Genomic DNA, 27,191 nt, shown 5'->3' on the forward strand with positions numbered 1-27,191 from the left:
AACATAAAAACATTTACAGTCAAGATGTAGCAAGATGTTTTCTAATTTATAATCTGCAGCATTAACCCAGTTTTGACACACCTGTTGTAACCATTTCTCCTCACTAGAGCGGAATATATCAGAACTATCCTTACAGTATAAAACATCTGCCTTTATGACACTGACATTTTCTCACAAATTTCTCCTTAAAACAAAAGTAAATTGACTACTGATAAGAGAACATTTTAGAATCTGCAGTGGATAACTGCATTAAAAAATGCATATATATCTTGCAGCAGTTTCAACAGTGCACTTCACACAGGCATGCAAGAACAGCAATGATACTTCCAACATCTCATCTTTAAAAAAAAAAGAATATTAAAATAACTCATCAGATTTGATTTAATTGAGAAAGCACTGGTTTTTCATTACTATTTACACCACATACAGTAATTTCACAAAAAAACTTAGAATAATGCATTAAGAGAACAGTCCTCTACAGTTTCTTGTTTGCATAAATGAAGAATGAAGAACTATGACAAAATAGAAAAAAACTGTTAATAAAATATTTTGAACAATCAAAAATGTTGCCAAGATTAGAAAGAATGCTTAAATAATCCAAGCAAAACAAAGCACAAAGTAATTATGGCTTTTAAGATTGAAAAAAACACTTGTGTTTTACAAATGTATTCTAGAAACACAACACAACATGCTATAAGATCACTTGCATGAACCTGGCATTTGATTTATTCCTCAAAACAAAGTGAGTGCTGATGCTGATAGATATGTCAGAAATGGGACACCGACTGTTGCTTGAACCGTTGCAGGAAAGACAAAACACAAAGTAATTATGGCTTTTAAGATTGAAAAAAACACTTGTGTTTTACAAATGTATTCTAGAAACACAACACAACATGCTATAAGATCACTTGCATGAACCTGGCATTTGATTTATTCCTCAAAACAAAGTGAGTGCTGATAGATATGTCAGAAATGGGACACCGACTGTTGCTTGAACCGTTGCAGGAAAGACAAACATTTGCATAGATTTTAGAATATGCTCTTTTTGGTGTAACAATGTCAAACATCCTCATCTATAAAAGGTATGTCAAGGTCTGAAAATCTTCTCTTGCCCTGATGGCCTGCAGAAACGGAGGCGCCGAGGGATTCTGCACCGTCTTGGCTCTGGATGACACACATGGACTGGACTCCTTCTCGGCGTGAGGCGGAGCGGTTTTGGTTCCGTTCCTCAGCAGGCTCTTTGATCCCTGTTTCGGGATCATGTGGTTTAGCAGGTTTTTCTGGCTTAGAGCTGTTCAAGGCAGTGTTTCCTGAAAGAGATGCTTTGGATTAGCCACTGGTGACTAAATATATTAACACAATATTGTAAATTTTGAATAAAAGCAGCATTGCAAACCCATGGTTAGAGAAACAGCAGGTTAAATAACTGAAGCTCAACAAACAGCTCACCGAAACAGCAGCGAATCCAAGCCCTCTTTAACACAGAGCATGCGGGGCGTCCAAGCATAATGTAATTAAAATGTCCTGTACCTCAGTACTGACCTTCCGAGTCCAAACTCACACAATGGTCTTCTAGTAGACTATCAGAGCTGACTAATGATTCTGAGTCCATGTTCTCAGCATCAGAGCTATCCTGGTCAAACTCAGGCAGTCTGAAGGCCAAATCGTTCCTAAACGACAAACAGGAGATTTTATGAACTGTACAAGAGGTATTAATAATTCTCAAAAACATCAGCACAAGCCTAATCTGTGCCATTGGACAAAGGTTACTGAGGTTTGAACATAAGATCAAAATGCACATGTGAACTGACACTACTTCACTGTAAGTTAAGCACTAGAAACAAATAACAATTTGTAATTATTTTCCCAGGAATTTCCCAAGAATAATTAATGAATGAAACAATGTTAAACACTTATTTCTCAACGTACTTTTCCTTCTTAATGGACTTGATTCTCTCAAGCAGGTTCTTTTCGATTTCAAGGTTGGCTCCGTCCACTGAGGAGACGTCAGAACCTAATTTTGGCCTCTCAAATATCTAATGGAAAATGAGATCATGAAATCATGATAGGTTAGAGCCATGAGGTGTACTTTGCTAACTGTTATACTAAAGGGGCTAATTATTAAGACTAGAAATGGCATATACATTTAAGCAATGAGGTACGTAAGGCTTCACTCCATTATGAATAGTTAGCCACAATGTGTCACGGGTTGTCTACAGCTACGACAGTATTCAGAATAGCATAATCTTGAGTGGTTTACTTCTTTTATAAAATGGTTACCACATACTAAAAGTATTAATTACACATTCTGATGTGATTCTTAATGAATCTGAAATATTAAGTATCTATTTTATATAGAATCTATCTTTCCACTAGAAAAAAAGTCTCATATCTACCAAGGATGAATTTATTTGTTTAAAAAATACTATTTAAAACAACTGTTTTCTATTTGAATATATATATGCTGATTAGATGCTCAGGAAACATTTCTTATTATTATCAATGTTGAAAACAATTTTCTGCTGAAAAGTTTTGCGGAAACAGCGATATTGTTTGGCATTCTTTGATGAATAAAAAGTACAAAAGACCAGCATTTATTTAAAAACAAAAATCAGTTTAATCAATTTGTCAATTTGATCAATTTAATGCCTACTTGCTGAATAAAAGCACTAATTTCTTAAAAAATAAAAAAAAAAGTGTATTTTGCAACCTAGCATGTTATGGGTTTCTTACCGTGTTCTGCCTTCTGAGCTTGAGCTGTTTAACGGCCATAGCTTCTGCATTTTCCAACTGCTGAATTTCTTCCATTTTCTGATTATAACGCCTTGTTTGCTCATTAATCAGAATCTCCACACAACTGCACATAAATGTTAAGTTAACCATAAGGTTCATATGTGAGGCAATGTAGTCAAAGTTGGCAAAATATTGGCCTTTTTACAAAAGTGTTGGCCAATTAACAATTAATCGGTAATAATTAACAATTTATTTGCTTACACAATTTATGTATTTTTACCTTTTCCTGTTTTACTACCAACCACCAGTACCAAGTCAAACCATACAAATCTAATTATAAAGAATAACAAATAAACCAAAATGATTCTCACAGAGTGGTCTTGTTTATATCTTTCATACTGAGAAGTGGGTCAGAAGAATCTGGGCAGCGTAAAATGCAGGGTGCAAACACGATAGCCAGAGCGTTAACGGACATTCGATTGTGAGCTTCCTCTTTTGCCACTCTAAATATAAAAAGAAAGTACACAAGTGGTGAGGCAATGCACAGGATGTCTAATATTCACCTTAGTCATATGCAACAGTTCCTTACTTCACAAGATGAAAAATAAGCCTTTCGAGAGTAGAGAAGTTTGGGGGAGGTAGTTCATCCAACCTTCGGTAGACAGCACGCAACCGCTCAGATTCTTCTGGCAGATCTGGAGGGGAAGAAAATGTGCCATTCTTTCTAAAATATGTGGCATTCATGTTTAGCCTTCACACCAAAAATTGCATGTGGTGAAAAACCTACCCGCAGCATACAGGAAGTCATTGTAGAGGCTGTATGTCATAAGTGGGTCGGGTAGCTCCCGTAACCACTGTTTGACCAGGCCAGTGATTGTGTGGATGGGGTAATTGTCAAAACTGACAGCCTGCGGACCTGGGGAGATAAAAAACTTTTTAATGCACAAAGGTTAAGCAAAATAATAGATTCTAGTAAATAGTAAGCACATGACAAAAGGTTGCAAAACTCAAAAATGATTATCTGCTGAAAATTACAACAGATTTTGAGAAATTTAGCATCACTTGCTCCTCAATGGATCCTCTGCAGTGAATGGGTGCCATCAGAATGAGTCCAAACAACTGATTAAAACATCACTATAATCCACACAACTCCAGTCCATCAGTTAAAGTATTGTGAAAAGCTGCATTTTTGTAAGAAACAAGTCCAATATTAAGTCCATAATCCATGATAATGTATCCTCAAGTGAAAAAGTCAATCCCTTGTCATTATGTTACAATCAAACCATTTTGTACTGTTTTTGCATGTAAACGGTGCTTGATCTGTGCATATTTCTCTCCTGATTCAGACAAGATTACTTTGGATTTTGGATTGCTCACTGAACAAAGCAATATTATGAATAGAGGATTTATATTTTAGCCAGAAGCACCGGTCTGAAGTTAAACTACATCTCGATGGATTGTTTCTTACAAACAAGCAGCTTTTCATTTCACAACATGTTGATTGATTGACTGGATTATGATATTTTTATCAGCTGTTTGAACTCTTATTCTGATGGCACCCATTCACTGAAGGGGAACCATTCGTGAGCAAGCGATGTAATGATAAATATCTGAACTATTCCTTTAAAAAAAAAAATCACTTTAAGTACCTTCTAATTTCTGATAATTAGGTGTTAAAGTGCATTTCTTTATTTAGTTATAGAGCCCATTTAATTTCCAAAGTGCTTCACTATCACTAACACACATGCATAACATATAACCAAAAAAAAAAAGAAATGGGTAAAGAAAACGGTAAATAATCAAACAATCAATTGAAATCACACTATTACTTTTCTCTAATAAGTGATGAAGCTCTTTGGCTCGGCAGACTGAGCCAGATTTGCGGTAGATGCCCTCTGTGTACAGTCCGTTCATTTCAACATGAACCAGCATCTTCTCCATGACGAATGGTACAGAGTCAGCTGTGCGGACCAGGGCACAGACAGGTACACCAAAGTGGAGGGTCTGCTCACCATCTTTCTAAATAATGGAAACACACAAATAAACTGTAACTATATGATCTAACACATCTTTGATTACAAATAGAAATTCAACTTCTGTCACTATCTACGCTATCATGTTAGCGAGGTTGAGAAGATGAAGGCAACGGTGTGTAATACTACGTCAAGTAATATGACAGCAGTGCTCACCTTCCTGTCACAGTGACCTGTGCAATTTACGGTTATCTTGCTCAGACACTTCTTATGACACACCATTTTACAAGCTGAAACAGAGAAAACAGCATAAAGTACCGCTGTCTGGATCCTTGTCCATTCACGTAGTTTAAAGAAAAAGGATGGTGGATACTTACAGCTGCACATGAAGGCCTTTTCCATTCCCCATATGAATGAGCTGCACTGGTCACATGATTGCATAATGGTCACCTGGTATGTGCTAAATAAGTGACCCAGTTGGCTGTCAGGCTTACAGACAAAACAAAAGTTTTTTTGGAAGAGGTGCAATAAATATTCACATCATATATCATAAATATAAATGTGTTTCCGTGTCACAAAAATAACTTACACATGTATCTCTTTTAGATTTTCTTCTATTCCTCTCCTTAACCTGAAAATTAGACAGAAGGGCACATAAGCGAAATTCAAGGATAAATGATAACTAGTTTGGGTCAGATTAAGAATTTTTTTTAAAGAATCCTTTTTTTTTTTTTTGCATGAAATTGATCAACTGTATAAGAAACATTTTTCAAAAACATTAGAAAATTTGCTAAATTGGATGCAATTGGGAATTTTTTGTGTAAATCTAAAGTCCTCTATGGAATTCTGCAGGCACAGATTCTTCAAGGATCTAGTGATAACTTGCCTTCTCAAAAAATATTTAAGCAGAGCTAAGCTTCTGTGGAAATCTTTACAACTTGTTAAGTTACCTTACAAGGCTCTGCCTCCAGTCGTTTGAGCTCTCCCCTGATAAATCCATCCAGAACTGACTGAAAAAGATTTACCACCAGCGGCACCTCAGATGCTTTCTTCAGCCCTGCAAGACTGGATACCCTTGTCTGGTAACCTGACATCAGGGTCTTGTAGCCAATATTGGGATTCTTTTGCGCACAGGAAACAGGTCATTTCAAACACTTGCCGAAAAACAAATTTGATCTACTGCACTTGTGAAACTATGATGAGAGTAAGGTTATAAATGAGCACAGATAAACTTACTGATATGGAGTACATGCTTTTGATGGTGTCTCTGAACTGTGTGGTGGCTAAAAAGAAGACTTTCTCCGTTTCTGAGAGCTCCTTTGTGCGGGTGCTTAGATCGTTCATCTGGATTCAACACCACACCAAACAAATTAAGTACTTAAAAGTGCAAAGTCATGACCATCAACAAACTTCAGGAACTCAGAAAACAACTTTTAACAACTAGGGTGTCAAATCCAACTTTAGAATTAAAATCCAAATGCCTTTCAAAAAGTTGAAGAAGAATATAAACATCAACACAAACCTGATTTCCCAAGAACTCGTCCAAATGGCGAAGTTCATTACTGTCAGTGATTTCTCTGTCCAGTGAAGCATTCCACTTCTCCTGGACACGAGTAGCTCGGCTGATTTTAATGGTGGGGTTGCGACGGGGTCCAGGAAAAGTGGCTGAGCTCTTGACATGTGGAAAATTAGAGTGAGAGCCACTGGCTTTTGGCCCGAAGAGAGAGATAAATGAGAGAAGAAGAGGTAAGTCATTGCAACTGAAACATTTACTCACAACTGGTCTACTAAATGCATTTTTCTTAACTTATTTTTTATTCATTCATTCAAATATTTAACTAATTCATGAATAAGTAAATACAAGATTAATTTAATTATGACTGAATGAAGTGGGTCTGGGAGAATAATTCAACCTAGCTCCTCTTTTTCTGCCAATGTCTTTGCCATAGTTATATTCCCATCCTGGGGTGTCTGACGCTTCTTAAAATATTTTAGGAATCCCCGCCTACAAGATATAAACAGAAAAAATTATTTAAATTGAAATTCAAGCAACGCGCTTATATTATAAAATATCATAAACAAAAAAAAAAATACATTAGCTTTGATATCTCAAACAAAAGCTAGAACAGCAAGGTACCATGCTGATGGAAAAGGACTGATCACCTTTCTGGTGTGCTGGACGGTGCAATTACTTCTTCACTTGTCCTCCTTTTGATGCTAATGCACGCATCCGTTTCTACAGGTGACTGGATCTGAAAGACCACAGCAAGTTGACTCAAAAATTATCATGAAATTGCAGAAAAAAAAAGAAGTGGTTCACTAATCCAAACTCTGAATGCCTGACAATCACTCCAATCAAAATTACACATAACAATAATGAGTTTTTATAGTATATATTACTTTGTTCCCCATAGTCCCGCCATGCATTCAGATCAGCAAACCAGCCACAGACAGTTCAGGAAAAAGCAAGACAATATTCAAGCGGATGCAAAACAACAGTTTAGCTGACAACCCTTTAGCGAAGAATGTTTTCTAACCATAATGTTGACTGACAATGCAAATTGATTGGGTTTATTTCCTCAAATTAGTGCCACCACCAACCTCCCACAATGCATCCCAAGATCCATGTTGACCTTTTTTGCTATGGGTTATGGAATTTTAGCAGTATTTCATATTGCTGTACAAAATGTGTCTTGCTAAACCTGCACAAGGCCTGACAATTATGAGTAAATTAATGGAAATTACTGTTAAATTAGTTGGCAAAGCTCTTCAGAGCCACAGTATCCACAAATGTGAGATGATTCTCTGTGGCAAAAAGTGAATAAATAAGAAACTAAAACCCTCATAAAACAGATACCGGAGCTGTTAAAGCTTGGGGTCAGTTTTGAGGAAGCGAGTGTTACAAAAAAGTTATAAGGGATAGTTATAACTTAAAGTAAAGGGATAGTTCACCTAAAAATGTTAATAATGACAGAATTCTTGGGTGAACTATCCCTTTAATATAAAATAGAATGTTTATGATAAAAATATTCTAGTATATAATGTTATTTAAGACCCAAATAGTACTATAAAAGATGATTAAATCACTTCTATGATGATACTAATTGTCAAAGTCAAACAAACGTCAAAAGCATTGGTCAGTTTTTTGTATATAGAGTCAAACATTTAAAACATCTGCAACTCAACAACCACAACATTATTCTTTTTATATCTTGAATATTACTATATTCACTCATTAATCGCACCTAGCAGCAGCCTCAGTGTGTGTACAGTGTCAAAGGAAACAAAAAAGGTCAGAAACCAGCTTCCAGTCAGAAACATCCAAGAACAGGATCAGCCTGGTTTTCGAAGAGAAGTCTTTGAAATGTTCTACATTGAGCTAATGCTGATTCTCATGGTATGTTAGCTGTTGCGTGCAAAAGCAAGGCCCACAGCAGCTCGAATGGTCCCTTTGTAACTGGGTCAGTCTTTTACCACAGTCTCCAGTTCCATGCGGACACTGGACTGGTTGGGAGTGGAGGGGCTTATGGGAGGAAGGGGAAAACTCCAGTACTCCGTATCGCTTAGATCCATATGATCCCACTTCAGCCCGCTGCGGGGACGTGCTAGCCGACGTTTTTGTCTGAAGCGCTTACGGTTTTGAACCATAACCTATGATACGTGAACCAGTTTAGATGAGGGGAAAAAATTACCTGTACCTGCTGATCCAGTTATCCATAAACACTGTAAAATAATTAGTGCAGCATCTTTGAGATTCTCTCAACATACACTACCGTTCAGAGGTTTGCGGCTGGTGAGATTTTTATGTAAACTGCATATATTTTTTTCTTTTCAGGATTCTTTGATGAATAGAAAGTTTAAAAGAACATCATTGATTTGAAATAGAAAACTTTTGTAAAATTATAAATGTCTTTAAAATCATTATAAATGTCAAAAAAACTAATCTTACAGAACCAAAACTTTTGAATGGTAGTGTATATGTTGGTATACATCTGTTTTTGGGGACAAGAATAAATGAAAGTCAATTTCTTTTGGAGTTCTCACAACATTTTTGATTTAACAGACTGACCATAACTAGTTTTTGAACAGTACCTCATTTCTGGATGATGAGGCTGAGCTGTCTGACTCTGAAGAACTCATTCTGGACACATTATCCAGGGACTGAGAAATGCCACATTTCCTATCATATGAGAAATAGTAACAAATAAATAAGGAATAATGTACTATCATTAAGCCAGGAATTACTGCCTGAAAACTGAATATACATCATTACATGGCTGCTTAAATGACTAATTATTATACACGAAACATTGATGATAGTTTCAGGTACAAGCATTCAAATATACAGTTTAATGGTTATACAAAAATAATTAATTACATAATGACCAATCAGAATCAAGCATTCCAGAGAGTCACAAACTAAAGAAAAGCTAAATAAAATGAGCCTTTAATTATAAGTCTTTATTTAAAAAAAATAAAAAAAGTCCAAAACAAAACTCTCACCATAAACCTGATTTTCTCTGGCTCTGAAGTCGTAGTATCTCAGCACTGACGTTCTCCATACGTGTTACTTCACTGCTCCTCTCCTTCCATTTCTCAGGCTTCTCCTTCAACCTTGTTGTCCTGTTGTGACGTTGTAGGTGTACAGCATTTTGAGTTTCATCAGAAGCACTTTGGCTCATGTTCAGTGGAAGCGACACAGGCCGAGGAAGGCCTGCAGGAGATGGTTGTTTTTCTTTATTGCCAGTCTTGCCTTTATCATCTTGAACGGGTCGGTCCTCACTGATACTGAGTTGCTTTTTGATTCTAGTAGGCTGTACTGTGACTTTAGGCTTGGTCTCTGTGTTTGACTGCTGGCTCAGTTCCTCTGTCTTCTTTCGTTCAGGTGTGCGGGATTCATAAGGCAGCGGAGGCTGTGGCTTTGGCTGACTTGGCTTCTTTTCCTCAGCCTTGTTCAAATGGCCCAGCTCTGTCTGAGATCTGAAAGAAAGATCAAAATGACTAATATTGTTTTACCTAGAAGTAAAAAACACTCAAAGGTAACTTGGATTTACGTCGGTGCTTTGAGTTTTTCTCGCTGCTTCAGATATTCAGCTCTCTCCTTGGAAATTCGCCAGGCAGTCTGGATCACAATGGCTGCCCTGCATCGGTATGTCTCACGCAAATAACGCCACGATCGCTGAGGGATGAGAGAGGAAACATCTGCTCAGGAACATTATCATTTATTGCAGAGTTTCCCAAACAGGTCCACAAACCGTTTAAGGCTCATGACGATTCAAAATTAAAATAAATTACACAATACTGTAAAATGAGAATATTTCATTTGAACATCTATGTCTAACACAGGATGAGTCTTAAATACTATTGGTTTGTTTAAAACGAAGAGAGACTTAATTTTAAATGCATACACAACTGTTCAAAAAGATTGTGATGGTAAGAGTTATTTAATGTTTTTGAATGAAGTCTCTTATGTTCATCAAAAACGCATGTATCAAACATACAGCAAAAACAGTAATATTGTTAATTATTAACATTTAAAATGATCTTTCTTAAAATATAATTTATTCCTGTAATGCAAAACAACATTTTCAGCAGCCATTTCTCTAGTCTTCATTGTCACATGATCCTTCAGAAATCATTCTAATGCCTAGCAAGTAAATGTATCTAGGTAGTAAGGTTTTAGCTGACTTTCAGCAGACCATAATCATAACTGAGACACACTGAAGATCTGGTTGATATTATATAAGATTGTCTAAAGTCCCTAGGCAACCCCTGGACAACCAAACGAATAGTACCTGAATGGTTATAATTCCTTCCCTCTCACGCAAATATTGTTTCCTCATCAAACAGGCACGGAACCATCTCTGCAGGATGATGATGCGCCTCATCACTTCTTTATGAAGGGCTTCTTGAAGTATTTGTCTTTCTGACTCTTTCAAGAACACCTATGCATATAGATTCACAGTCAATTAAAGCTGGAAACTGATCTGAATGACAAAATGCAGATCGTGAGTACTTTAGTGAAGAGTGCAAGTAAAATAAACCTTGGTTCGGCCAATCTGAAAACTGGATCTGGGTAATCCCATTTTGGTCAGCAGGTTGGTGATATCCTGTTGAGGTGTTGATATTTCCTTTGGCAGCAGCACTCTGAACTGATCTGTAAACTCCTGCAGTGACATTGTAAAATAAGACATGTCTGTTTAAATCAAAATATGAAAGGCATTTGCATTCATGGTTCCAAAATGTATTATTTTACAATAACTAATCTTAAAGGAGTAGTTCACCTCAAAAATGATAATTTGCTGAATTTACTCACCCTCAGGCCATCCAAGATGTAGATGAGTTTGTGTCTTTATCAGAACAGATTTGGAGAAATTTATAATTACATCACTTGCTCACCAATGGATCCTCTGCAGTGAATGGGTGCCGTCACAATGAGAGCATAATACGAGCAAAATTTGTGTCGATAATACATAATAATGCTTCTTCCATTGAAAAAGTTCATCTCTTGTTCTCCTCTTACATCAAAATCCTCCGACATATTAGTTTAGAACTGCTTTTCACTGGTAAACGGTGCTTGATCTGTGTATATTTCTCCCTGATTCAGACAAGATTCACTGGAGAAAGCAATATTATAGGTAGAGGACTCATATTTTAACCTGTAGCCACTATTTAAAGTTAAAAAAGGTCTTAATGAGGCTTTCGCTTCATAAGACGTAATTTGATGGACCAGAGTTGTGCCAATTAGTTTTTTTTTTTTTTTTTAGCTGTTTGGGCCCTTATTGTGACGGCACCCATTCACTGCAAAGGATCCACTGGTGAGCAAGTGATGTAATGCTAAATTACTCCAAATCTGTTCCGATACAGAAACAAACTCATTCACATCTTGGATGGCCTGAGGGTGAGTACATTTTCAGTAAATTTTCATTTTTGGGTGAACGATTCCTTTAAATAAAATGGTTATTAATCAATTAAAACAAATCAAGCAATCAAATTAACCTCCAAACAATTGCAAACAACTGCTGAGAAGTCTTAATATGAAGAAGAAACTAAGAACATTATTTTAGCAGACGAGTAAAGCATTGAATAGACATTAAAAAAATCAATATATGCCTATTACTGGCATACAGTCCACCACAAACCATTTTGTAACTGTTTGTTAATCTGTCCCTTTTTAATGTTTTTAATCCTCTCAATGTTTTTTAAATTAATAATTAAATGCCATAGTAGCAAATTTATATAAGGATTAAGGGGCATAATCAAATTGGTTATTTAAACAGTTACTTAAAAATACTTTAAAACTGTATTAAATTCAGAGCCCTAATTAATAACTCATAATTAAAAACAGTCTATATTGCATTACCTTGAAGGTGAATTTGGCTCCATACCCAGACCTCCTTATCCGAACCGTCTGCAGCATGCCTGTGTACCTCAGCTGCTGAAGGACTAGAGCATCATCAAAGTGCATTTCCCTCTGTAAACACATTCACCAACATTGTTCTTTATATATGATCCATGACCCAATACACAAAATGGATGAATCGCAAAACTTACAACAGCTCTCCACCATACCTTATCACCATTTGATCTGATACAGCGGACAAAGAACGGTTCTGCTTTCCTCAGGGTTTCCAACAGCTTGCTTAGAGATGCCTGGACAGTTTAAGACATGAAAGCATGTGACTCATTGATTCGTCCATCAGCATCCATTAAACCCCTGCAAATCATATCAAAACCTCCCCACAGCTTTGGGGGTCTGAACCTTTTATCTCATTTACAACTACCACAAAAGAGGCTTTCACACAGAGATGGAACACACCGATCTATGAGCCCTCTGATGAATCAGCTTATGCTTTCCACACTAAGATAATAATAATATTGAACCTGGAACTGTGCGCTGATGCTTGGAGGTTTCTTCTTGGTGTGCAGATGAAGCAGAGACCTGGTCGCCCGGTTGTGCTGCGTCAGGTTCATAATGAATTTCAGAGAGTGTGAATCTATGAGATTCTGTACAGAAAACAACACAATAACATTTAGCAACATCTCTCATATTTTAACCAAGGAAAAATAATACACATACTGCAGAATAGAAAATGTATTTATTATTATTTTTTTTTAATTTTCTGAAGTGAGTCTTGCCCATGTACAACTTTGGATATACCCGAAATGAATTTTTCTCATAATTCTACAATAATTCACATAGTTCTTGTAATCTACAGGCATCTTAAATATTTTAAAATATTTAGTATTTTATATAATAAATATTTATATACAAATATATATAATATATTTTTATTATATTATATAGCTGAATTTTCAACTGCAATTACTGTGTGTTTATGAAATACCTGACATTAGCTTTGTAGACAAAAATAAATTGCGACCATGTATGACACTGAATGGTAAAATTTATTTTTATTTTTATGTATGTTATTCAATGAGCTAAACAGCCCAAAATTATCATGCGTACATGGACATGTCCTTCAATACGGTTAAAAACATTATCCTAGATGGTACCTCATAAAGTTGCCTTAGCAAAAACTACTACAACAGCAAGTTTTGACGAATGAATTTACCTTAGGAATTAGCTGCTTGTGTCTGTTTGGCCTGTTCTTCCTAGAGTGTAATAAGATACAATTAAGATTTTGATTGAAAATATTAAGATTTTGAAAAGAAAAACAAAAAAAGGGACAGAATATTCAATTTGATTTTGAAATTACACATAAGCACAAGCTGAAACAGAGAACAGTGGAGCCGCCACCGACAGATGGTCACAGAACATGTGACCCACTCACTGAGTGAAGAGACGAGACTTCCTCACAGAAATTGTGGATAGATGCAACTTTTGAGGAACTTCACCACCAAACTGCTTAAGGGATTGGAGGACTTTGGCATGCAATTCCCTGATTGACCCCAACCCCAAATCAGAAAAGTTTAGAAAGGAGATAAATACTACAAACACAATGAATAGTAAACAGCTGAAATTAGTCAGTCCAATCACCCATTTCACAGAAAATTAATCCAATCAAAAAGGAAATCAGTTAGACTCTTAATTCACAGAAGGAAATCATCATCAGATGTAGAAAAACCCAAGCCTGGTACAAAGATCCTTAAGTGATGGTGAACTTACTTCTTATTTTCAAATGTTGTAAAAATGTCCTCAAATGCTTCAAGTGGACTCTCTTCAGACCGATCAAAAGAAAAGTCAATCAAAGACCCCTGGCTGTAGAGATCGAAATGCATTTAAATGGCCATTTGTATAGATCAAATATAAAACAAACACCGCTATTTGCCATAAATCCACTAATCCAGTCCATTTACCTCTTTAGCCTCTCTACCACAGTGCTGGGTCTCCTCTTTTCCCCAAGAGAGCGTCTGGAGTAGCGCCTGACCTGATCTGATATGGAAACAAACATGTTGAAATCAATGGTAATCCACTTCTGCAAGCTGTAAGTTAAAAGGTGTCAGTAGATCGCATAGATGTTACCTGGATGTTTTTCCGCCCAGCTTCGCCCAGCCTCGTTAAACACAGCCAGTGTACGTATGGTGGCCCTAAGGATGCCCCACCTGAACACAGCCACCGGATTAGCCCCGATCAGCTGCCGCAGGTAACTGCACTCACTACTACGAAGCAACGCAACAATATCCGGCCTCATGTGGTCCGTGTTCTTCTCTCTGAAGTCCTATAGGGCAGGAACATCACAAACGTTATTCAGTATTGTTTTCCCACCATAGACACATAATTTGTTTCACAACTACACTCTTGTGCAAAGGGGAAAAAATAGTTTCAGGGTCTGTTCCTTTACCTTTATCTGGTATTTGACCTTGCCAGCAAAATGCTGGATAACAAAAGCTGGTTCCCGCACTGGGGTTTGCACAAAGAACGGATTGTCCTGGTGCTGCTGCTTGAACTTCTCTAGTAGAGTGCTATCTGTGGCTCGAGGAAAACTAGGGAGGGAATAACACAGAATATTAATTACTGAACTACTAGAAACCACATAACAAAAGATTGGCTGCATAACAATTCATATTCTGTACCATCCATCCTAACTTGTATGCAAGATACAATTCATGTAGTGGATTTGCAGAAGATATACCTTTTTCAGTGGATTTTTACAGCACGTACATGCTTTTAACAATAATTAATATACATCTGAATATTATTTTTTTGTATATATTTAATATTATTTTTTGCATTTGTTAAAAAAAGGGTATTTTTTTCCCATTATAAGGAACTAAAATTATATTAGTCATTGTTGCAAAGTAGGTCCAAAATGTTTAACTAAAACACTGTAAAACCTAAGCAACTGTACTTTCCACTAAAGGAATATTACAATACATACAGTAAGAATAAGGGATTGAACTCACTTGCTCTCCTCATCCAGCAGGTAAAACAGCCCGGTGGGTTTCTTGCTGAAGAGACTGATGCAGCCAATGTTGTCGGGGTAGTCAATATTGTGCCATGTGATTCCTTCTGCCCTGTACTCCTCCTAAAACACAATGCATGCGTGAGGCATATGCTGCAGAAATTCCCATCCACCACAATTAGTGGAGAAATCAATCAAAGTACAACTCAACTCACTTGTTCAAGCGTAAATATGCGCTGATTGCAGTAATACTGTAGTTGTTCATTGGCATAATTAATGCAGAACTGTTCGAAGCTGTTCATCTTGAAATCTTCAAACCCAAAAATGTCCAGAACTCCAATGGATAAGCGCTGTAAGGAAGATAATATTTTATCAAGTACAATGTCAAAGCAGATGCTTTCAGTTTGCCAAGTAAAGCCCTGCCATCTAAATTGTGTATGTTATATGTAAATATAATATCACATAAACAAATATACTAAATGTATAAATTACACACCGGGACAGACTCCTCCAAATCTCTCTTGTTTAGTAGAGCATGGTTGATTCGCAGGACAATCCAGTCAAACAGGGCACTGTACAGAGACTTGGCCATAGAGTCTCTGGCAGTGATGGCCTGAAGACAAGAGTTTCATTATGAGGTCAGCAGATTTTTACAGTACAGAAATGAAGAAAGACAAATGGAGAGGACAGAGCCACCTCTTCAAACAGCTGACTTCATGCATAAAGTATGACAGATATGCATTTAACACATGAAGAGTCAATTAATGGATTGTACAGAGTTGACAAATGTCAATGTCGAGTATGTACCACCTAACACATAATAGATGTATTTACCTCATTGAGACTATAAGGCAGGATCAGCGTGTCATTAGCAGTCATTGCTTTCCTTGTAGTCAGTGCTTCCACAAGCAGCTCCACTTTAACCTGTAATTGAACAGGGATGATATAAAAAGAAGCATTCAAACAGAGAATGACCGGAATCTGTCACCTGATCTAAAAGACTTTCACAGATTGTGTAATCCTTTAAATGAAATGAAATCAAAAAGTGTGAAACGAGTAAGGGCTTCGGACTGGAAAATCTGAAAGCCTATCATAAAGAATCTAAAAGAAAAAAACCTGCTAAGAGTCCTCTAAAAATCACGATTCAGGGTTTCTGATTCTACAATATGCATTGAATATGATATGTGAATGCATATTTTGGTTTCGCTTAGTAATGACGATGCTGCTACTTAGCCATGTAGTTGTGATGACCCAGTAAATTAATAGATGTCACTGCACAGTATTTCCAAAGAACTGGGGGGGTGAGGTTTACTGTTGAATATTACTATTTAAAGTAATTCTGTTTCTGTGTGGTGTACCACAATGAATAGAAAAATATTTGAACCAGTAGAGGGAAAGACTCTTGTGATGAATTTATCTTGAACACTAAAGTAGCCAGTGGTACCTTGAGCAGGTCAGAGATTGCATAAAGGACACGATCAGGCCCAACTTTAAGCCCCTCGCCAACATCTTTTGGCTGATACGTCACATTTCCCAGGTACAGAATGGCAGAGAGTACAGAGAATATCCTGGAAAAGACAATCAATCATTGAACTACAATACAGTATGAAGTATATTTATAAAATATATTTACTTTCTTCCCAAGGTGCCTCAAGGAATCACATGTCCAAAAAACAATGCAGTGGAATGTTTGGTACTTTTTTAGGTAAATCGAATGACACGAGAAAAGATCTTGAATAATTGAATACATTTCCTATTTTGTCTGAATAATTGTGTTTCTAACAGTGTATAAATAATTATTAGTTAACAGATTTATATAACCATATTTACATAAGGAAACATTGCTGTTCCTTGGAAGACAGCTCATAATGATCTAAATATGTCAGGTCTGACGTTGCAGTATTGCATTCTTTTGTCATGGCAAAAAGAGCACAGTGCATATTGAAAGGCTTGATATATTTTTTCCCTCCATGACAAGCACAGACTTGTACCAGAGCAGAATTCTTCATTTGTTAGTCACGCAAGCAGCTTGTAAATTTTCTGCAGTGTGACTTTATCCTTCTAGGACAAACTAGGGATGCGCCGATCCGATATTCATATCGGGTATCGGCTCCGATAGTGCCATTTTTCTCGGATCGGGTACCGGGCAGAGAGAGCCGATCCAAATCTGAGAATTTTTTTTTTTTTTCTTCGATTGTGCGAATTATTCTGTGTTACTTCTGAAGCCATACGATAGCTTAATGTGAGCTACATATGAATATTTAAGTCCTTACATTAAAGTTCACACAAACTCTTTTCTCTGCTGTGGCTGTCAGTCATTCATTCAGCCTTTAAACCCTGGTCGTGTTCGGTTACAGCAGTCAGCTCGGTAAAGCTCTCTCTAAGATCATTCTGTGTTCCCATTATACTTGATTTGTAAATACATGTCTATGATTTTACAAAAAGGACTTTATCTTCTTGCCGGAGTTTAATGTTTTGTTACTTGCTACCGGGTGTCTGTGAGAACAAAACACGGGCGTAGAAAAGACTATAAATTGTTTTTAACGTGCACAGTAACTGAAATTGAAAACTGTTAAAAGAAAGGCTCAATAACTGTTGCACAGATATAATACACTACGCATCAATCTCTCTTCCCTTTGTGCTTTGCAGTTTTAAACACGAAGCGTAAGCGCTTATTCGTGCTCATAGACTGTCAACCCTCTACATTGCGAGTAAATCACTCGCATATGCGACTAAATGATGTCTAATATTAGCCAATGGCTAATAAATTCTCAGATTTTACTCGCCAGTGTGTGAGTTGGAGGCTGAGTATATGATTAGCACAGATATATTTTCACTCACAGAACACTCTGACTGAGCACTTCAGAGTTTCACTCTCTGTCAAGCGATCTGATATTTTTCAGTTCATTTGAATGGATGCGCAGCGCACCTGTGTTTGTGTATTTGGTGTAATGTGTTTCTAGTGTGAAGGCACACGACTCGCCGTCGCTTTTTCTCACTGTGAGTAAAGAGCGAGAGCGAGCCAGAGTCTTACATAACATGCAGAATTGATGCGCTACATGTAAACGATATACTTTGTTGTATTTTCCAATGAATGGATTTTATAATAATACAAATAGCAATGTGTAACATGTTACTTATATATAAATACATTCATGAATGTTTTTAATGAATCGATTACTATAATAATAGCAAATAAAAAAAATATAAAATATAATATTAAAATTAATATATTAAAAAAAATAATATAATAATACAAATAGCAATGTGTAACATTTTACCATATTTAGCACTTTTATTTGTTCCCCACAAAATATTGTTTTTCACTAAATGTTTGGATTTCTAAAATTATTGTGCACTGATTTTTCTAGAATAACTTTTGCTGCCGAATTATCCACTAACCTAGTTTATGATAAATTTTTGTCATAGATTATAAATATACATAGGCCTATATTTTTTCATATTTGTTTATTTTATTTTTCTTTATAATGAAGTAGTCTGTATCTAGTAGATTGTGAAAGAATGATTATCAGTTCCACACACAGAGATATATAAATTCTACATTTATTTAAATGAGGGGAAAAAACTTCACTGGTATCGGATCGGAATCGGTATCGGCCAATACTGAACCCTAGGTATCGGAATCGGTATCGGAAGTGAAAAAGGCGGATCGGAGCATCCCTAGGACAAACCTAATTAGATGTCAGAAATCTTATTTATACTGAAGTAATCTGTACATATATTTACTATTTATGGGTAATTGTTAATGTACAGTGGTTTAAACAGAGCTAAATAAATATTTCAGATTAAGCATAATACAAAAATTAAGTTTGAGTTCATTATAAACATTATAATTTATTACAATTTAACCTCTGAGACAACTGTACTAAAATAATTTAAGATTAATTAACTTAATTTCAGAATCTTAGTTTCAAAATCCTGCATCCCCATCATAATATTTTACTTGAAATCGCTTCTCACTTACTGCTTTTTGGTCGATGGCAGAAAGCCAACCATCTCCATGGCCTGATCAAGTCTCCTGAATTCATGTTTCATTTCTGCTTGATCCTCCGCAATTGGGATTTCCTTTGAGGGGCGGAAAAGTGAAGAATTAATGTTAAGTATTAAAAAAATAGTTATATAAATAAAATGGACAGGTCAGCCCAGAAAACATAGTCTTGAAAGAATTTGACTATTACAGTGTTTTATCAAACTTAAGCAGAAGTCTCTATTTGCTCTCTGTGTCATCTCACTTTTGCCCAAAAGACAATCGAGAGCATCATGAACACTAATTGAAACTAAAATGGCTTTGTTAGGGAACACTGATTCTCTGTGAAGGCTGTTCTGAGAGTTACTTCTTTGAGGTAGTGGTATTGTTCAGGATGCAGGAGCTTGAACTCATCTTTCTCCTCTTCTGAGGCTCCAATCAAAAGGTAGTAAAAAACATGGTAATTCCTGAAGGTCAGATAACAAACAGACACGGAATGTATGATGTTGTGATACATTTTTTAACATTTTCAATTTAAATGTAAAATGGATATAGATAATGGTTTCCAATTTTTTATTTTTTTACCTTTCAGTTTTGCCTCTGGACACTAGGCGGCATTTCTCTAGTAAATATTTCTCAACAACAGCCCTAAAACATTGAGCAAACAGTTTTAAGAATTTTAGATCAATTCAAATCAATGGCATGTAATTTTTTTTATTTTTTGCCAATTTTCTGAAAAGAAGGGGAATGAGATCAACAAATGTTGTATGGTGGTTATGAACATGAATTAGCAGTATTACATAATATTTATAAATTAACATTATCGTCACAAGATAAAATACATTAGCATCAAGTGCAGAAAATCTCCTATGTGACTGATGAGAAGCTGTGGGAGTTCTGGTGTGTGACGTAGAATGGGCAGAAGTACACAGATGACTCACCCTCTCACAACGCCGCTCTCCAGATAATTCACTTGAATGAACTTCCCAAAGCGGCTCGAGTTGTTGTTGTGTGCTGTTTTAGCATTTCCAAAGGCCTGAGAAAGCCAGAAAGGAATGCATTAGAGAGGCAAATTGTTTTAATCTCACAGAAAAATATTTCAGACTAAAAAACAAACAAACACTGATATGAGTTTCATGAATGTTGACAGACAAACTCTTGTGTTGAGACAAAGATGGTGGCCTAACTTAATCAGTTCAACTAGCCTTTAAAACTTGTCGAACAGAGAAACTGGATCTGAAACCACAGCCAACAGCAGAATATTACTATTATTATTAGTTGTTCAAACCACAGAATGTAGGTTGTCGTAGATTACAAAAATGAAATAAATAAAAAAAACATTTAGTGGGCAGCACAGAGCTACTTTAATATCACCCTTATCACAAACAAATGAACACATCTATCTTAGATGGGTTTGTTGCCCAGTTTGACTTGCTTGTTGATGTAGTTAATGCTGATTTATGTGTACTATTCCTCCTATTCCAGTTAAAAGCAATAGTTCATCCAAAAATGAAAAATCCGTCATCATTTATTCAACCATGTCATTTAAAACATATATGACACTCAGTGACATACAAATTAAGATGTTTTGAACCACTCTTTTTGATACAATGAAAACACGACAAGGTTCCAAAATGCACAAAAAAGTACTCAAATCACTTGTTTGCTACATTTAAGTCTTATGATAGCGGTGTGAACAAAATACTAAAATTTGAGTCATTATTCAGTGAACATATAGCTCTCTTTTTGCCAGAACAATGGCAGATAAGGGGAGTCTTTGAGAAATTATATCTGATATTTTGTTTTGTGCCACAAAAATTGAAGAAATTGCATACTGCAATTTTTCAACTAAATTTTCTGTAGACAGACTTTGGCATGTGTAACATGTAACGACAGGCTTGCTCACTGCTCCCTATTGATTCTCAATATGTGCATACTTTCAAGACGATCTCTACATTACCATCATTCAGGACTTTATCCTGTTGTAAACTTGTTTTTAAACATACAGCTTCCCTGTTCCACTTCCATGTTCAAAGGAAAGTGAATACTAAGGAAACGCATTAATAGAAAGAAAACTGAATGAGAGGTTGCATCTGTCAGTTGTTAAGTTTTAATCAGCTGGCCTGACTGAACCTGTCATGACATGTTGGTGTACGCCAACTCGTTCTGGTATTCTGAAGCCAACACCCAGGGCTTCCACATATGACACAAAAAATTCAGAGTTAGAAGCTCAACAACAAGAGTGAGATCAGGCCCAACACTGATGTACATCTTAAACAGCTGCTAGGTGTGTTTTCCCATAGAGCTCTTTCTTATGTAAAAGGACAAAGGTCACAAGCGCACTCCTCAGATGCCATAACAGAGCACTGGCACCTCTCACGACTATCAAGTAAAAGTGAAAACTGAATTGCAGAAAGTGAGAGTAAAAATTCAATGCAAGTGCAACAAGTTTTATTCTCAAAACATGACATGACCCAGTTTTTTGTGACCCATTTTTGTTTCTCAAAAACATCTGTTTAGTATGTTTTCAGCAGTAACCCTAAATATGAGCAATTGATGCAAGCAAAATGATGCTTGCATTATAATGCCCATAATTTCCATAATGTAAAATCAACCACAATGACAACGTACATCCCATCTTACCTTTCTGGATCTTTTTCAGAAATATACCTCTTCTTATTTTGTTACAAAAAATTGGCCATTAAGAAGGACTATCTTTTTAACACAGGACCAATTTAATAATTTCATAGAGTTTTCAAATCTGTTTGAATACCTAAATAGGACAATGCTAACTGGATATCTAATGAAGAACTCTTTAGGTGAGGAAAGCTGTAAAATGATCTGCTCAAGGGCTAAGCTCTATGAACCAAAACATAAAACACAATTATTGCGGTGGTGGAGTCTCTAGAGCGGATGCATAATAGATAAACAGCACCATGTGTAAATAACACTACCAGACAAACAATGTGCATATTGTTGTGAGGGGTGTACGTGAACGCAATACACAAAGGTCTCTATGAATGAGTGAAGCGGTAGACAGGGACAGGTGTTTTTAATTCAACAAAACCAAAGGAGGATAACATAGAACTCAGTAATATGAAGCAACACTTATTTGTACCAAAAAATCTCTAAGCACTAACAAGTTTGTGTATTTTTTAGGGATGCACCGATGTATCGGCCGCCGATATTTATCGGCCGATTTTTCCTCAATTTTCAACCATCGGCATATCAGCTATATAAAGAAAAAGGCCGATATAACAAACCGATAGTTTATTAATTAACTGCGTGAAGGCACTGAGCTGTATAATGCCTGTTGCATAATCCTAGCTCTGCAGTCTGCACGAGAAGTGCACTTTAAACTCTCTCTCTCAGTTGCATTATCATCAACAAACAGCGAATTACACAAAACACTTATTACAACTAACAGTAAACAAATATATACAGATCTCATGCGAAGAACTGCGTGCTTTCATCACCCATATAGCTCCGTAGACTAGACCCGTCAAAATAAGAGTCCCGCCTTAGTAAAGGAGATCTCATACATATAATTAAAAACGTACAAAAAAATATTAAAATGTATACAAAAACAAATTAGAAGATTAATCATAATAAAGTCTGTTACAATAAAGGATTAATATGTATTTAATTTATACAGTGAAGTGTTATTTTACATTTGTTTACTTTATTTCTGTACCTGAAAACTGTTAAACCTACCCAAAAAGCACTGTTTATTTAATATGTATCTTTGTTCTGTTGTATTTATGTAGGCCTGTTAAATTTTAAATGGAACCAATCCATGTTCATTATTTGATGATGCAGCAATAAAACTGCTAGTATAATTTAATGCAGATGTTTTTGCACTTTGCTGATTTAAAACATGATCAAAATACTATCTATTTTGAAGCCAAAATTTCAAATAAGAGCGGAAGCGACAAATATCGGTATCGGAATCGGCCAATAAGTGTTTGTTAAAATCGGTATCGGTCCCAAAAAATCCTATCGGTGCATACCTAGTTTTATATTTGTTCATATTTAAAAAAAAAAAAGATGAATAGAAGAGTTCAAAAGAACAATTTTTTTCATACTTCTTAACTGTGACACTGTGACTTAATTTAATGCATCCTTGCTGAATAAAAGTATTAATTTCTTTCAAGAAAATAAAAACTTTTTGTACAGAAGTACAGAAGTGTTCCCAAATTAATGTCCCAAGTTAATGTTAACAAATGGAACCTTATTGTAAAGTGTTACCAAGTACTTAATCTTGGAACAAGAAGACTTCAATGATTCATTTCAGGAGCATGTTTTATTTATCATTTACTAAGGCACATGAGATCCAATAATCATCTAATATATTAATTTAAATGCGCATGAAATATTTATGGTCACACACAACCTCAGGCGTATGATGATAAAGTTTCACCAATCCCACTCTGTTTGCTTGTTCTGCTTCTTCTACCCATTACACACAACTACTCAAAACATAACCCTTTTTCTTTTTTTTTTACCATCCCTCTTTATAAGAAATATAGCCTATTTTAAACCAGCAAGGCATAACGCAAGCTGCTTGTTCCTCTTTGCCATTTACTTTCTTTGTAAGAAGTACTGCAGAACTGAGAGAGGCTGGGTCGAGCTGATAAAAGAAAGCTTTTACGAAAAACAGAACTTGCTCAACCTGTTTAGGATCAGATTGAGAATCCCAGTAGGTTAGTGCATGACTGACAGCTGTGTTTAAGAGGGCGGGACTTCAAGCCACATTAAGGAAACCCAATGAATTATGAGTTATTTCCTCAAGAGAACTTCATTGGCACATTAGTAGCACTTCATACTAAATCCTGAAGAGGACATTTAGGAAGTGGATTATTCAGAGATATATACCATACTTGTATTGAATATATTGTATACACAATGGAAAACTCCTAAGAGTGTTGTGAACTAGTCATTCATCTCATTGTTTTGAGTATTAACAATGGCAGCACCTATAAATATCAGTGTGTTGAAACCCTTAAACTGTGACTGAGATTTTCATGATTTATAGCGTCTATTTATAGTGTACAAGGAGTCAGAGGTCTCCCCTTTTCTCTGGGAGAAGCAGAGGAAGCGGTGTGAAAGTGCCCTGGCCATGTGACGAAGCAGAATGATTTCTAGATCCTAGTTTGGCCATGCTTAACGGAGAAAAGGGGAAATCATTCTCACACAATCTGTTGCACTATTTAAGGACAGTATCACATTTTTCAGTTATCTTGCACTGTTAATAGTCCTCAACATAAAGAGCTCAAAGCGTGCTAAATACTATGATAGGGCAAGCCACTTCCTGTACAGAGGTCATCATTTCCGTCCCGAAAGGGACTCTTTATCAGCACATCAAGAATAACAGATGAGTCAAGTCAATATTAAATGAGACTACAGTTACAGACAAGATACAGAGTGTAACTTTTAAAAAAATCTAGACCCATGGGAAAAAATTTAACTTAACTAAAAAAAATAAAAAATTTGGAAACTGAAATAAATAAATTAAAGCCGAAGTGAAAAGAACACAATAAAAATATGAAAATATAAATTAAAAGTGAAATATTAATAATACTAATAAATACTATATAAATAATTCTCAATTAAAAATGACTTGGACACTGAAAATATGATTTAATATTGTGTACTAAGGACATCAAAAATGCTAGCTGTGAAACGAGTGCTAGCGAGACAAAAAAAACTGTCTTGAGTCCAAGATGATTTTCATCATCTTGGTCTTGTCATAGACTCAGGACCATTTGGAATAAAACTCAAGCTTGACCTTGTTCTGGTCTTGGTCTTGACTTGAACTCAACCTACTCAGGTCTTAGCCTGAACTCGAAGTCACATGAGCTTATCACACCTACAACACTAACTCCATCGTCATTTCCACTACAGAAATGCTGTTAAAACCAATGCATCATTTGAGATTGGAAAAAATATATATACATTTAAGTTGAAGAAATAATTTATTGCTGAGTCCTGAACAAGGCTACAGCTGCCATTTATCCAACAGACATTTTCATTGTAAAACATCAGGGTCTCAAAATAACTTGCTGTTTTGCATCCTTTGTTGGTTTTCTATTACAACTATAGTACTATAAGACTTCAAAGTAGCGATGAAATCGGATAAACCTCAAACCCACAGCAGAACTTACCTCAAGCACAGGGCCTGCCCCCAGGATGGTTCGCTCCACTCCACTAGTATAGCCCTTCTGGCTGAGGGCAGTCAGGCAGTGGATAAGGAAGTTGGTGCTTTGCGTCTTACCAGAACCACTCTCACCGGAGATGACGATGCACTGGTTGACCTGTTTGTTCAGCATTGTGTGGAAGGCAGCATCCGCAATGGCAAAGACGTGAGGTTCTAGCTTCCCCAGCGTGTGGTTCTCATACATCTTGACATATCTGGGATTGTAGATGGGGAGAAACTTGAAGGGGTTGACCGCAATAAGAATGTTGCTTGCAAACGTGTAGATCTTCTGCTTGTGGAAGCGATGCCGCAGGGTTCCCAAGATGCTCTCCTCCGTCAACTCGGGGAGGTTACATAAATCATCGTATTCCTGAGGCTGTTGCGTGACAAAACCTCGATTCGCAAGTCCCTGAGCTACTTTCTCTTGCCGGACAGATGTCATAACGTCATACTGGATGGATCCATCGTAGCTTCCCTCTTGAAGGGCGAAAAAGTATCCATCACTTTGAGGGTGCTTGTCTTGGGCCTTTCTAGGCCAGAGAAGGACTCTTTGAACAGGCTGATCGCTGGCATGAAGGACCCACTCCTCTCCGCCGTACTCCTGGACCTCCACGAGGACGTAAGTCTTGGACGTGTCCAAGCCAAGTGTGGCAAGAGCGGTCTTGATGACAGTGGCTGCCGTTGCCTCTTTTGGGACCCTGAGGATGCAGCTTTGCCCAGGTTTGACGGACAACCTGGGGTAAATTTGCAAAGTGCAGACCGTTTCATCCTGGCAGCTTGTCGTCTTGTTGCCGTTTGTGACATTCATTCTTTAAACACACAGACATGCATCAGCATACCGCACTGCACAGTACAGCATGATAAAGACCTGGATACAAAAGAGAAGAAAGAATGTGAGTTTAAGTGAGAAACAGCAGTCAGACCACCAGTGTATGCATGTACACACTTGTCTAATGTTGGAACTGCATCAGTTTATAAATCAGCATAAACTGTGTGCCACAACTATTATTTAGTTAAAAAATAATAAAAATGTAAAATTAATTCAAAAAGTCAATTTCACTTTCAATGCTCAAGTACTGCTGTTTATTTATTTATTCTTCACTAGTTTTCTCTGTCGACTAGGTTGACTTTTCTTTCTGTGTGATTACATGTAAACCATGTTAAAATATAATGTGAAAAATAATATTGTCCTAAATGTTCACAACATGGTCAGAACGTACAAAAACATTTTTTTTTGTTTTTAAAATATTTTAGAAATTTAGAGAAAAATACAAATACACCAATTCCATCCTAGCATAGCATAAAATGTATTTAATTTTATATACAGTGTAATAAAAACGCATCCAATAATCAACAAACACGAAACAAACGTCATGACGCGTTTTAACGTTGACAAACTGTCTTTTTAGAAAATCTGACTATAGTTATCTTTCAATGGACTGCCAACACAATAAAAATAAAAAGTACATTAAATACCAACACCAATAAATTTACCTGTTTCAAAACACACTCGTTGTGTTCCAGAGCGGAGTCATTTCCAACATGGAAAAAATCCTGCCGTGCTTTCCAGATAAAACTTCCAGTGCTTCAACTACTATTAAAAGCCACCTGCGTTACTGCCTAACCGGGCAAGATAAACCGACATATACTGCACAGGTAAAACAGTCAAGATTCTGTAAACAGCATAAATGACTAACACCGAGAAATGTTCAACGAGAAATAAGGAAGAATACTAACTCGCCTCCAGAATGTTGACGACGCTGGAGACTTGTTACTTCCTGACATCGCAGTGTGTTTTAATTGCCGTTGAAATGTGTGAGGACACGCCGCCCTCGCCTGCATTCACACTGCCACTGCAGCTGCCACGCGCTCACGCAGGTAAACACAAGTGATACTTTTGATACTTCAATACCCACTTGAATACAGATCCAGCA

General features: G+C 36.5%; 1 protein-coding gene across 4 annotated transcripts; it reads right to left on the reverse strand.

Annotated features, from left to right (window-relative positions):
• Window positions 1-834: 834 nt before the first annotated feature.
• Window positions 835-26,103, reverse strand: LOC107591353 (unconventional myosin-IXb-like). 4 transcript variants are annotated; one of them, XM_016280493.1, is made up of 41 exons: window positions 25,226-26,102; window positions 20,003-20,097; window positions 19,647-19,709; window positions 19,429-19,528; window positions 19,059-19,159; window positions 16,518-16,641; window positions 15,908-15,997; window positions 15,570-15,686; window positions 15,289-15,423; window positions 15,075-15,196; window positions 14,513-14,654; window positions 14,194-14,389; window positions 14,028-14,103; window positions 13,837-13,929; window positions 13,502-13,609; window positions 13,283-13,322; window positions 12,591-12,713; window positions 12,279-12,359; window positions 12,070-12,180; window positions 10,751-10,873; window positions 10,502-10,651; window positions 9,761-9,885; window positions 9,210-9,686; window positions 8,799-8,886; window positions 8,181-8,357; window positions 6,870-6,958; window positions 6,620-6,711; window positions 6,229-6,413; window positions 5,943-6,050; window positions 5,657-5,827; window positions 5,296-5,337; window positions 5,084-5,195; window positions 4,923-4,996; window positions 4,563-4,752; window positions 3,521-3,649; window positions 3,323-3,428; window positions 3,105-3,236; window positions 2,734-2,857; window positions 1,930-2,036; window positions 1,543-1,670; window positions 835-1,310 (listed from the first exon to the last, which is right to left on the reverse strand). In XM_016280493.1, the coding sequence occupies exons 1-41, from the start codon at window positions 26,063-26,065 to the stop codon at window positions 1,060-1,062; spliced, it is 5,937 nt and encodes a 1,978-aa protein (XP_016135979.1). In that variant the 5' UTR covers window positions 26,066-26,102; the 3' UTR covers window positions 835-1,059. The 4 variants fall into 4 exon arrangements, with proteins under 4 accessions (XP_016135979.1, XP_016135980.1, XP_016135981.1 ...); XM_016280496.1 differs by having other exon boundaries at window positions 1,231-1,310; window positions 1,531-1,670; window positions 25,226-26,103; XM_016280494.1 differs by lacking the exon at window positions 13,502-13,609 and having other exon boundaries at window positions 25,226-26,101.
• Window positions 26,104-27,191: the final 1,088 nt, after the last annotated feature.

The sequence above is a fragment of the Sinocyclocheilus grahami genome, unplaced genomic scaffold (genome assembly GCF_001515645.1).
Source record: "Sinocyclocheilus grahami isolate Dianchi unplaced genomic scaffold, SAMN03320097.WGS_v1.1 scaffold141.1, whole genome shotgun sequence".
Lineage (NCBI taxonomy): Eukaryota > Metazoa > Chordata > Actinopteri > Cypriniformes > Cyprinidae > Sinocyclocheilus > Sinocyclocheilus grahami.